General features: G+C 31.2%; 2 protein-coding genes across 10 annotated transcripts in view; one reads left to right on the plus strand and one right to left on the minus strand.

Annotated features, from left to right (window-relative positions):
- The window catches only part of LOC111047564 (GTPase-activating protein CdGAPr), a 139,109-nt gene extending 134,223 nt beyond the window's left edge, over positions 1–4,886 (plus strand). For 8 of the 9 annotated variants that reach the window (XM_039428438.1, XM_039428434.1, XM_039428436.1 and 5 more), the window contains one exon: positions 158–4,886. In XM_039428438.1, the coding sequence (XP_039284372.1) occupies positions 158–272 (115 nt within the window). In that variant the 3' untranslated portion in view covers positions 273–4,886. The remainder of the gene's footprint in view (positions 1–157) is intronic. The other variant, XM_039428435.1, reaches the window with a different exon arrangement.
- Positions 4,887–6,482: 1,596 nt separating this feature from the next.
- The window catches only part of LOC111050351 (signal-induced proliferation-associated 1-like protein 1), a 37,053-nt gene continuing 29,472 nt past the window's right edge, over positions 6,483–14,063 (minus strand). Inside the window, 3 exon segments of the mRNA XM_039428440.1 lie at positions 6,483–11,460; positions 12,124–12,342; positions 13,213–13,415. Of these exon segments, the coding sequence (XP_039284374.1) occupies positions 11,256–11,460; positions 12,124–12,342; positions 13,213–13,415 (627 nt within the window). The 3' untranslated portion in view covers positions 6,483–11,255.

Raw genomic sequence — 14,063 nt, forward strand, 5'->3', positions numbered from 1 at the left:
TGATAATTAGTTACACCATGAATTCCTTTGTTAATATCTGTTGAGCCTCAGTTCATCAACTTGATGAAGAAAATAAAAAAAATTATGAAGCCAATCAATATCTATTGAAAATGTTGATGATCAGCTTTGAATTATCGAAAGTGTTTTGAATTTTCAGTAGCAGTAACAGCAACAGCAGCCTCGGGAGACAGAGAGCGAATAGCAGCAGTGCCAAATCATCGCCCTACTGCATCCGAGAAATGGCAGCAATGTTTGAGAATAGGGAAAAGTAGATGACAGCGAAATAGACCAGGCGAAACTCAACACTCAATCTACTTCAACAAATCATGGCTAGTCACTCAATTGTTCAATATTTAGCGAAATCAACTAGAAAGATGAATACAATATAATTTATAAATAGGCTATAATATATATTTTGTATTACTAAAGATAATATAAATTTAATAGTGTTGCTTTCCATTTCAGAATGGAATTATTGTAAGATACATTTAATTGTGGAGAATGATTTTCTACATTATAATCAATAGGCAGTATTCCGAAAATATAGTGAATAGGAGAAGCTTCAGCATTACCCATTCAGCTAGATGGATTGCATTTTCAAAACATTTTTGTCTTACAAAAACATACAAATTTCAACTAGCTTTGAATTTACAATTTCTTATAAGAAAGAGTTGATAATGGGATAAAATCCTTTTTTTTCTTTTGTTCGTATGCAATATATTTATTAGTAATTTACAAAATGAAATTCATAATTTGGGAACTTATTTTGCCAGTCAAATACCTACAATGTATTATTTGTTCAACTAGGCCTAATACCAGTCTTAAACTGAAAATGAAGTCAAGTGCATAACTACTGATTTAATCGCCTTTTCCATTTTATCAAATAAAGTGGTTATAAACTGGTTTCTACCAACTATATGCTTTAGATTTCCCGATTCTTCATTTTCTTCTTTTGGTTCGTAACCATTTTCTCGTTTATGCGTTTATAAAAATTACATTTTTGAGCTTTGAGCTTGTTCTTCAACTGATAAAGTCTTATGACTGATTAAGTCGCATGACTATAACACTATAACATTATTTTCCATCATTTTTTTAATATTTCAAAGCCAAGAAATTTTGATTTTCTTGAATGAAACTTGAACGTGTTCTGGCTCAAAATACTATAAGCCTTCTTGTATTTTTGAAAAATACTCGATTTCAAATTTGTTCTTTTAGTGAAAGCACCTCTTAATGTTGATCAAATAAATTTGTTATAACAACATTTTGTTTATTAAATTTGAAAAAAAATGTTGAGGATATTCTCAATAATCTTGAAGAATTTATTTATAATAGCCTACTGATGGCATAGATTAGTCGTTTGTAAAAATGGGCAATTTTACCATTTTTACAGTTTTTCCATGTCTACATGAATCCTCAATGCTTCTGCAAAATACGTCCTATCTATAAGACAATCCATTTTATAATCGATGTAACCTTAGAACAGTAATGTTATATATACACCTCAAGTACTGTACTGTATAATGCTGTCTAGTTTCATTCTACGGCAATTCCAGTAGTTGTAAAAGAACCTATGTTCAGTGCTAACTGTTTCATAGTAACGAAAAGACCAGGCATTGTTCTTGAGCTACTTTTTACTACTGTTTCTTAGACTTGCCAATGTAATAACTAACTTCGGTGTGGTTAAAATCATGAAAAATCATAAAAAACTTCAAAAGTTTGAAATTATGTTCCTAATTTTTCACGTTTTTCTCATAGCCTTCTTTGATAATACATGTAATTCACAAGAAACTTGAGTATTAGTATTGTAAGTAATATTTTGCAGTTTTTCGCTTCTCATGTAAGGTTTTGTTAAATTTTAATTTTTCTGAAAATTCTATAAAAAAATTTTATATTTTCTAGAAAACCCTGTTATTACTCATCTCCTATAAAATCAGGTCATCATTATCTCATTAATATTCCATGATAATATTTTTAATTTTGGAAAAAATAACAAAATTATTTAAAGTATCATCTTCCAAAGTATTTATAGCATTATTTGTATTGTACTGTGGGAATTGCAGATCAATATTTTTTAATTACTACCGTACTTATTTTAGTGCAACCTCCACATTGTATTTTATTTGTAAAAACGATAACATATTGTAATTGAGTAATAATGATGTTAAGAAACATGGATTATTGTTGTTCATTCACTCCTGATGGATTTCATATTAACTCAAGTACTGTACCTATTTTTTGTAAATGAAATATGACCTCGGGTTTTCTAAAATCTTTATTATTCATTGATTCTAAATCATAGATTCGCTAATATAGCCTTACCTCTTAAATCATTTTCAAATAAAATTTCTATTTCATAATTGCACACTGTTTCAAGTGTGATACATAAGAATTACCAATTAAAACCGATTTACCATTAATAATAAATAATTACTGTAATATATTTATAGCAAATGCATTCCATATACGGTAATGTAGAACCAGGATAGAATATTGCTACTCAATGTCGCTTGGAATTTACATATTTTTTAATTAATATAAATTTTACTGATAATCGTTTCTTATTCATGTTATAATTTATTAGAAGCAAATAAAAAAATGTTAGTTGATTGTATATGCTTATGCTAGTTAATTTAGTTATTGTTCAAATATTTGTTGTATTTGTTTAGTTATTTGAATAATTATTGATATTCGTGTACATAGTATTATTTTTAAATTTATTTTGTTATAACTGTTGTACAATGTCGGTCTATTTCGTTTTTCATTATTGTTTTGTATGAGTTTTTGTTGTTTTGAATTTAGACTTTACATTTTGGTAAAACGAGCGACTGTCTGAATCTGTATATTGAGAGATTATCTCACAGTAATTACAATAATAATAATATCTTTCACTATAATTATTAGCATTTCAAAATCAATTTTTCAAAGCTCAATACATTAGATGATTTTTTATCACTATATTTATACATCCAGAATACATTTTGCAATCAAGACCGGTTCCAATAAGCGTGCTTGGGTAGTTTGTGGAATAAATCAATTTTGTGGTGCAAGTACTATATAAATTACATAAATGAAGTTAATATCAAAGATTGTGCCAAATATTATTTTTGTAGGCCTACATTGAAAATCACATCAAACATTTCAATTTCTTATGAAACATTTCGTCTACATTTCAATCTACCTGTTGATAATATGCCTAATGAATTGGTAGTATGAATTTTCAATTCTAAAAATAATAGAAAATCAATCGTTAGCACTTATCACAATTCTTGGGCTCATTGAATAATAAAATATTGAATATATTTAAAATAGCCACTTTTTGAAGCATCTTAATCTTGTAAAAATGTATAGAAATTTTCAACAGAAAATTCATAAAGTAGTTGCAGTTCAGATATGAATAATTTACATAAAAAATGTAATTCATGAAGACAATTATTTAAAGTTTCGCTACTCTTACATAAACAAATATTGTAAAAATTTAGTAATTGCAGTATAATATTCTGGTTCTGTTCTAATAATAGTCAAATTCTATCATTACAGTAGTAGGCCTATCATTTCAGAATTTTTCATAAAAGATTATTACTTAATAAATTAGTTTATCTAACTGTAATTATATGAGATCTCAATAAAAAAAATTGCAATGGAAAAGTATTTAGATGTGAAACGAAATATTTGTTATTGAAGATTTAGTAGGTTCATTGAATTTTAGATTCATTTTTCATAAATCTGGAGTAGATTTAAATAACATTTGAAGACAATAATAATAAACTCGAACTACTCAAAAATTATATTTCAACATAGACATTTTCAAGTTCAATATTACAATTATTTTTACATAAACTAACTTCTAACATTATTTATCAATAAGGAATCCAATCATTATAACTAATGAATTCTAGTAGACAATGTATTACTGTAGTGGTTGCCGTATCATTTGTATGAAGATAGTATTAGACACCAAAGTATCAGTCTTCATACTTCATAGTAAAAAGTGAAGTACAGTAAATCGACGAAGATTTTATAAACTTTTTGCATCCAATTAATAACAAACTTTTGTTTCATAAAATAATATTGTAATATTTTTGAACTAATAACCTTTTTCCTGATACAAAATACAAATGCATTCTCTGATTCTTATGAAACCTCAAGGGTTAATTAGTTGTAATAACTACTAAGATCAATCAAAATTAAAACATTGTATTTTTTTTACTTTCGCAGCATTCAACGTTTGGAATGTGGAATTAAAATAACGCATAAATTAATTTGAGTTATGTGAAAACTTGTAGAGCATAAACAATAATACGATTAACAGTGATATATGGGACCCATTTAGAATTTAATAGCTTGATTAACTATTGTGTATTATGACAATGATGTAATGTATATTTGCTACAGTTATAATATTATTTATGATGTGTTCTATCTTCTCAGGGTTTGTGAGTGCAATTCTGAATTGGCAAACTCTTCATCTTGTTATAAAGTGTTGCACAGAAAAGCAGTAAGTTGAAATCCTGAGAAGATACTGTACAGTTTGCAATCGATGGAATGATAATGGTAGGAGAAGTTGTAACTATATATTGTAAAAATATTTTTTGAAAGAGGAATAACTACATAACTATTATTAGGCTGGATAGTCTTTGTGATTATAACGATAATTTATTTATTATAGTTGAATTACTAATAAAATTTCTGAATTCATTTTTGTAGTATCTGATACAGTTATTCGTAGCTATACTTGAGCCTATCAGATATGGGATCCATTATCCAAATTGATTATGTTTTTGTGAATTGCTAAATTTGAATCTCGCATTTGTTATTATTATAAAATTATATTTCATTGGAAAATGAGCATAGATATGAAGAAATAAAGAATCTCGTTTAATGATGTATGAATGTTTTAAAAATGATTATTTCCCGCGCTGCTGAAAAATACTACATATTCAGTTCTTTAAAAATTTTAGAAGATAGATTTGATTGAAGCATTTTAATTTATGCTAATTTAACCTTTCCACGTTTATAACTAGGTATAACACCTAATTTCGTCACTTCCCAAAGTTTGAAGAGTCCTGTAGAACTGCTTGGCTTCCAATGTCTCTTTCCTCAGATAACTAATTGTCTTACTGAAATCAATAATAGAAGTCTCAGATGCTTCACTTCGCAATTCACACGTTTCCGGTACATTTTGCACTGGAGTCAAGTCTACACTAGCACAACGTTGCTTACGGAATTTAGAGAAACAACAGCTTCCGCTATGTTAACACGCTGTGCATCTCCACATTATAAAATGGTTGAAGTAATTGAAGGTTCTTCTCCAATCATAAAATGATTCTGTATAATACTAGCATAATTATTTCCATTTAAAAACTCAATCCTAACCCCTGACTGAATTACCCTAATCCTAATATCATCCAATAATACAACTAGAGGTTGCGGACATTCTGTGGCAGTCTATTATACATTTTTAAAGCTTGAATGGGGTGGATGCTATATGAACAGGTGTGAATATGGCTGGTTGATATTAGTGCGCCTTCTGGTGTGCTGACGTAATGGACTTCTCACCTGACACCTGTGGAGTTGCACACTATCAGCTGCAGCAATGAGCTGTGCATGTATTGGCTGAAGACAGTCAGCACTTGCAGTCTTCCAAAGATAGGCCTACAGGGTTCAATGCGAGGTGCACCACTCATAATGCAAAGAACTTTTTTCTGCAGCAGGAGAATCAAATGCTCCTACATGGCCCAAGATCACAATACCACAGTTGATGTTACTATGGAAGAGGCCGTGATAGGCTATTAGTAGGTACCTGGTGGATACTTGCCTCTTGAGCTTTCGCATCAGGTATGTCACCTTTGACAGTCGACTGCAAAGTGCAAACAATACACACATGGTGCTCCCATGACAAAGAACAGTTCAAGACAAATCCAAGGAGCTTGAAATTGAGGTGGTGTCATCCGCGAATAAGAGAGCCTTTCCATCCATTTGCAAGTCATTGATAAAGATGAGGATAACAGTGGACCAAAGTTGGAACCCTGTGGCACACCATACATCACATCCTGTTCCTGCGATTCTACTCCCTGAACTGTGACAACTTGCTTTATTCTGGAAAGCTAATCCCTCAACGTCCTGAGAGCTCCTCCAGACATGCCATATCTCTCCAGTTTTCCCAGAAGTATATCATTTGAGACGCAATCAAAAGCTTGGCAGGTCACACAGTCTGTCTACTCTCAAATGCCCTCAAGTCTCTCAACCAAACAGTGCAACTGTCATCGGCCCTAGACCTTCATCGACTGGGGTCTAAACTTGCTTGTACGGTATATCTATGGAACGCTAATCTGCAATCAAATTTGCTAAATTCGCTACCGTGCAAGAGATATGAGTCACGAAAATTTGGAAATTCCACCTTTCCAGATGAAGCAGAAGCATACTACATAATTCTACATAGGTAAGAGATCGAAGGGTTGTGCGCTGATTAAATCAACAATTGAAACACTTGTGTAGTTTTATTTTGACTGATATAATAATTATATCTTATACATATTATACTAAAAAGAAGAAACTGGATGTACAATAATTTATTATAGAAATTTCTATCAAAAATTACCAAGTAGTTTACATAAATTATTAAGTCAATGATAGAGATTTGGTGGTAAAGAAGATGATGATGATGATGACGAAGCTGCTGTTTGGTGTATGATCAGAATACATTTTAAACTCAATATTCACAATGCTTAACCTATTCATTAAAAAAAATTGAACGTTAACAATTATTAACAAATCTAATTTTAATTTCAAACAATAGTCATTACGGTTTCTCAAAGAGTAAAATATCCACAACAGCAAAACTACAATAAAATAATTTTTAACTCAGAAAATGACAGCATCAAAAGAGAAGCTTGAGGCACTTAGGAAGTACATAACATGTTTACGAATATGCTGTTCATCAGTTTCAATTTATTATTAAACTTGCTCTCAATACATGTATGATCAAGAAATAAAATTAGTTTTTAACAATACACATTAAAATATATTTATTTCAGAATGACTGTTATTTAATATCAAAGTAAAAAATTACAAAAAAGATCAATGATTTATCCTGATATTACAAAAGAGCACATGTAACAGTTCTACACAATAATCTGTCATGTCGTGTTGGACAACTCATATTAAATGCACAAGTAATACAACACCACAATAAATTATTGAATAAATCAAGCAATCACTAAAAACGAATTTTAATAAGAAACATAAAATCAATATTCTTGGTTAACGTGTATTACATTAAATTCCATTTTTCACCTAGAGCGTGATAAATTATACAAATTCAATCCAATTATTTATAATTCCTGTAAGTTACAGTACCTGATAAAATGTTAAGGCCAGAGAATCGAACTTGAGTCTACAAAATAGCTAACAATTACAATAACAGCAACAAATCAGCCCAATTACAAATTTCAACATTTTAATATACCCTACCTTAACACCCAGATAGATAGAATGTATGATATAAAATCTTTAAAAAAGACAATTATAACAGTATTAATTGCTTAACAGTGTCTAGTCTAATTATTTTAAGTTATCCTATTGGTGTTTCAATTGGTGTGTAGTTTTCATTGATGAAGTTCTTGCTTCATTGAGCTACTGACCTAAGTTCAATAAATTCTAATTTAGTACATAACAATATCTTATATGAGCTGCTAAGATAAGGAGAATATTGACCAAAGATAATGAAGTAACATAGGTTAGTCTCAAAACTGAAACTGTACCGTACTGTATAGCAAACATTGTACTAGCTGCAGTCAGGAACTGGTTTAGTAAATTACATAATTGCTCAATTGAACTTTAAGGTCCTGTACTACAGGGAAATACTAACACACTATACAATTTAAATTATGTATACAATTCAACTTATAAAGCACGTCTTTGTTGTTCTGTCTAGTGTGTGGACACATTTTTCTTGTATTACGATATTTATTATTCCTAATTGGTGTCATGAGAGAAATTCCGTGTGTCAATTACACTTGGCTAGTTAATATTAACTATAGATTATTAATGAAGAATTGATTGATGTAGGTTGAAATTTTGATCAATGATTTAAAATTATTTTGGACAAACGAAGTTGTAGACTTTGGAGCTTATTATCATACAGATGTATTTTGGGTCTTATGGCTCAATAGTGGCTGATTTTAGAAGCATTTGACCTGGCTTCAGTATTTTCAACCAGAGAACATCACGAATAATTTGTGAAGAAACTTTGATGTCATAAAAAACAGCACAGAAATTTACAATACGAAGTAACAAAGTTCATGAAATAAGCAATAATAGTATATAGGCTATAGAAACATAACTAAAGGGATATTCACGATCTTTGAGATAGCCAGCCAGATAATTTGTTGTGTTATTTGCTATTTGAATCACCTGCTACATTTTTGCAATGTACTACTATAGCATTGACTTGGCCATGGCAAATCTTTAGTTCTCTTTGTTTGACACAATATATTTGCTATGACTTAGTAAATAACAGTTAAGCTGGTTAACATAAGATCGTGAATACCTATAATGTACACAATTACGATTATCTAGAAAAATAGAAACTGCTATTATGAAGGCTAATATTTGGTTATAAAATTCAAAGCATTATTTTTATCGAGTATTTATAAAATAATAATGGTATCCAATCAAAAGTTTTACAATATTATCTAGTAACAAATATAGTTTCAGATTCAATAGTAGAATAGATTAAAGCAATGAATAATGCGTAAATGAGTATCGAAGACAATAATTATTTTCATAAAGGATGGAACATCAAACATCATGTATATACAAGTATAAACGGAAAATGTACATACTAATTTACCCAAAAATGAATAATTGGAGCCATTTTTAGCTTCAAATGCCTTGAGATGCCTACTTTAATAATAGTTTATCCTATTTTACAATAAAGCTCCATAATATGAATGAATGCAATAAGTATAATATATAAATTATCCTGAGCCATTATGGTTTATATTATCTTCTAAGTGCATCCAATAGAAAAATTATTCCATAATATTACAAGTTAAATATAATTAACACCAAAATGATTAATTAAGCCATTTTCTATCAGTCTTTTTACCATGGTTTTGTTATTGGGATTGGAATCAAGAAGCTGTATATTATTGATATGTAACCAAGAATGTGTTTAACATTTGATTACAGTATGTACACTTGTAATGTTCTCAAAAGAGAACCAGGATTTGAAAATTTTCCAACGAACATATTGGAACTGATCTTTTGTACAATATTCTGGTATTCACAATTAAGGAATAATTATATCTTATGACTCCTTGCAAGCTACATGCCAAGAAATGACATTTTATGTCAATAAATAATTATTTAAACAGTATATTCGTTTTGGCATTTAGAAACCAAAATGAAACATTTTTATCGTTATCGAAATATTTACATTGAGAATTCTATTAATTGTTTTACAATTACAATTGTATTGTTTAACGAGAATTTCATGGATAACATATTTACAGACAAATACGGGTAACTACAAGACAGGATTGGGAAACAAAATATGGTAGTACTGTATATTAGATTATCGATTTTTCCCCCCATGAAGCATGCTTCATGATTAACTGTAAGCCTAATATGAATTTTGAACGATTATAGAAAGCCACAAGGAGGTATTCAGGATATTCAGTGAATTGCGAATTACTAATTGAACAGTTTAAAATGTTCTAACGCTAATGAATCATTCTTGCTAGTAGAGTAACTTTTTATACTGAACTTTTGTAACCTTGAATGCCTTATTGGTGCACTTCATACAAACTGAGGTCAACCTATAAGATGAGATAATGAATTACCGTATTCAATATAAAGATAACTAGACGCACACAATGATTAAATCTAGTTGTTTTGGCACAATATATATAGATTAATTTAAGCTTTACAAAACTGAATTTACAAATTAAGCATAATAATTAATCGTGTATTATAATATTTGTGTATTCCAATACAAATCATTTCATTACATTAAAAAATTCTAATTTGATACATTTTTAAATTTTAGACATTTATATCCATGAATAAAGAGGATAATAGTCTTTTGTCAACAAGTAACATTTGTGAGACAATATTGTAATTGACAGTGACAAAGAACCGAGTCAAATTTTTTTCTCAACTACAACAAGAATAGCTGTTCAATGATTTTTCAGAAACCTAAACTATAGCAGTTCCGAGTAAAAGTAACAAGAACATACCTTCATAACAATAATTTGTTCAAATCATTACAAAGAGATAGAATATTGTTCTAACAGGTGATCCAAAGACAAAATATTATCAAAATCATTGCTTGTAAAAGCAGGCCAGGACATTTTTTATTTACAAGTACAGTAGGCTATATTTATTATAGGCTCTATCTATTTATAAAGATAATTGAATCAGAGCTTCAATTTGTGGAAATATATTTTCAAATATCCAACTTCAACAAGAATATATTGCTAACGAAGTGACTCAGAACTATCACAACCACGTCGTATTTACTAAAATAACAAGAAACTAGTTACAATCTCTAGTTAACTTTGAAATGAACAGCGGAATGTGGTTTAATTCAACGGAAAATAGGCTATATTGGAGAGACAATATTTCACTTCATCTGTCCCTGGTTTTTTACTGTATGTGTTGATATATGAAAATATTTTCTTGCCATTTGTTAATTACAATAGCAGATAATGGTAATTACTAGCTCGCCAGAGGTCTTCAGCCATTTAATATGTAGTGAAATTTTCTTAGTTTGATAGATAAGAGCAATGATAATTTCAAGCACTACTTCACAAAAATCACATTTCACAATAAATTGATTGAGAAAAAATAGAACCAACTAGGTTTCTTTGATAATAGCACTGGAGGATATAAATGCACGTTGGAATGAGATTAAACATTTTTTTGAATGTTCTAGAAATCGCTACTTGTCAATAGTTTGAGAGAAACATACAAACATTCATTTGGTTCACAGAATATAATATTATACTGTTTTGAAATCACTGCCTTTAGGAACCATTCTATGAACCTCCGCAAATGGTTCACAGAATATCATTTTCGAATAAAAATCAATGTTTGTAAATAGTCTGAAATAACAATAATAGTAAGAGCGTCGACAATAAGTTCACAGAATGTAATATATTCGCTTAGGAATCACTGTTTGTAAATAGTCTGAAATAACAATACTTATAAGAGCGTCGGCAATAAGTTCACAGGATATAATATAGGCCTATTCACTGTTTATCAATAGTCTGGAAGAACCATTCAGTGAACCTGCGCAACTGTTGAGCGGCATTCTGTGACTCCTCTTGCAGCCTCCGGTTCTCCTCCCTCAGACCACGAACCTCGTCCTCGAGTGTCAGCCTCCTCCGTGTCTCGCGCGACAGTCGCGACTCCAGCTGCGACAGATGCTTCTGCAGTTCAACCATTCTGCGGCCCCTGTTCACATCACATCACATCAATATAGTTCAACAAATGATAAATTACTATTGATTGATAACAGTATAAAAGTATCGTTAATTAGCATACGCTTCTATGAAGCAAAATAGATAACAGAAAATAATAAAAAAATACATTGAATATGTATTATGTTAAGGTAAGTATTTTTACAGCCAAAAATAAAACAACATAAGGGCGCTAGTAATTCTTAATATTTCAAGATATCTATCTACAATCATACCAGTCATGTTTTCAAATTCATTCATACCACATTCACAAATTAATAACCAACCAAAATAAAACTAAACCAGATACAGATTGATCGCGCAACCTGGGCTATCCATCAAGTGTAATGATTAGGTAGGTAAACATAATATATATTTATTCCAAGATATAACCAACAACACTGATTCAAGGGAAGTGCCTCAGAAGTGCAAGTTTCAATTTGTCTAGTGTATGAACATAACCTAATAACATTTTATGTTCAATTGGGTTCTAAAGGTAAAAGGAAAGGTTAGGTTTTGGATTTTGAATGACAAACACAATTAACGAAAAGTTGAAGCATTCGCAATTTTGAGGTATCGAATGACATCCGATTCAAGAGTATTAATAACGAAAATCTTTTCCAACGAATAATAATTGATGTATTGAACAAGTACTGACGTCAATTGTGAGCTGGAATCCAAGCCGAGACTCTCGGCGACGCCGTTGACCCACTGTCCAAAGGCCTCGTTGGGTGGATCATCACCCACATGCAGCATAGCTCGAGTTGCCGTGTCCACAAGACTCGACCAGTCCATGTCACCCGGCAGAGGCAGCGAATCCCCCCCACCCTTCCCTGGTGACGACGACGACGACGACTTGGTCACTCGTGGTGATAACCTATAACGGGTAACAGGAAAACTCATTTGAAGAATAACGTTATTTTATACAGAAGAACCAATACACATATGAACATCGATTCATTAAAGATTACGACATACATATAATAAAATTGTTTCTAATTTTTTGGAACAAAATGTTAAAAGTTAATCATTATTTTACAGTTTTAAGTGATCAGTGAGTCTTATTTTGTTATTTAATTTGGTGTTTAAACAATCTAAATTCAAAATTTTGTTTTGAAAATTGGACAATTCAAAAGTGTATGGAACATAACCTACTTTTTGGACTATACGAGTAGTGTATAATTCAAAATTCGGGTAAGGAACAGTTTTGGGCTGTGCCTGTTGGTCCTTCCCCAATCATTTTAACGGATTGTGTTCTGTGTATCAATAAATAAACAAACAATATTATTGTATTAATAATGCTTAGTATGATAAAAATTCTTTAATATAATAATAAATACACATTAAAATCGTTCAAGACGTAATTTTATAGACAAATTTTCAAGATATTTTCAGATTTCTGAGCTTTTCTATTCAAATATATTATCTTCGATTTTGTATAATGTTTTAGATATTTACGAAATACAGTATTCTATTATACAACCTTTTCTGGTAAGTGTTTTGTTTAGACTTTAGTTTCTTCTTTGGTAAGTTTGTTGTTGAGACTCAATTTTTAAAATGTTATGAACGATTTTTGAGAATCCAATTTTTTCTAGATAATAAACGAAATCTGGAATGAATAAGTGAAGCATGTGTTTCTACATTTTATTTTAGCAAGTTTGTTATCGTAGGGAGCATTAATTACAAAAAATCATATATGTACGGCTGGGAGGGAGGGAAAGAGCAACAGGCTGATTAACCGTATTACCTTTCTTGTTTGGTAAGCTTGCTGTCGTTGGGAGCTGGACTGGACGCAGTGGATGCATTGGATATGACAGTGGCGGGCCGCGCCATGGTCAGTATGACCTCGTGACCGGGCGACTTGTCCGATGACAGGCCGTTCAGGCTCTCCCTCGACCGAGTTCGGCCCACCGACGTGGGAGTCGTGCACTTGCCATTCACTCCATTCTCCTATCAAAAACCATTCAACAGTGTCAATAAATCACAACGGGGAATAATTGATCCATACAATAAATTACGAGGGTCATTTTTTCAACCTCCGATCATGCGACACCGAAAAGCGGTAGGGGGGCGATTTTAACAGCTTGTCATCCCCACTTGTCAGCCCTGTAATCGGTACGCCCAGATCGTCTATTTTTGTCGAGTTATAGACCCAGAAACATGGCCGCCTAACTTAGTCTGAGTCTACCGCCAAGTGCTAGTTGCGTAGCGTGATTCGTTCTTGCAAGCAACAAACAATAGTTCAGCATAAATCTAACGAAGGACGATCCAAGTTTACGCAGGGAACATTACGAGTGATAATTTTGTGCGTGAATGGTGTCGAAAAATTGAAAATGTCAATATTGCAATGACTCCCGGAATCGACGTGATCCATGACAAATTGGCCTTACAGTGCTGGTGCAGCCATACGGCTTCTCCAGCAAATCAAATGGGATAAGCTAAATCCAATTATCCACCATTCAAACTTGACTTGGTCACTATTAACTAATAATTTAGATATGACTTTGAGTGCAGAGCTTCCAAACTAACGAGAAACTCTAAAATAACGTCAAATTAATTGCCCACTTCAACTCATTTGACGGCAGCATTTTATGAAGA

Source organism: Nilaparvata lugens, chromosome 5 (assembly GCF_014356525.2).
Source record: "Nilaparvata lugens isolate BPH chromosome 5, ASM1435652v1, whole genome shotgun sequence".
NCBI lineage: Eukaryota > Metazoa > Arthropoda > Insecta > Hemiptera > Delphacidae > Nilaparvata > Nilaparvata lugens.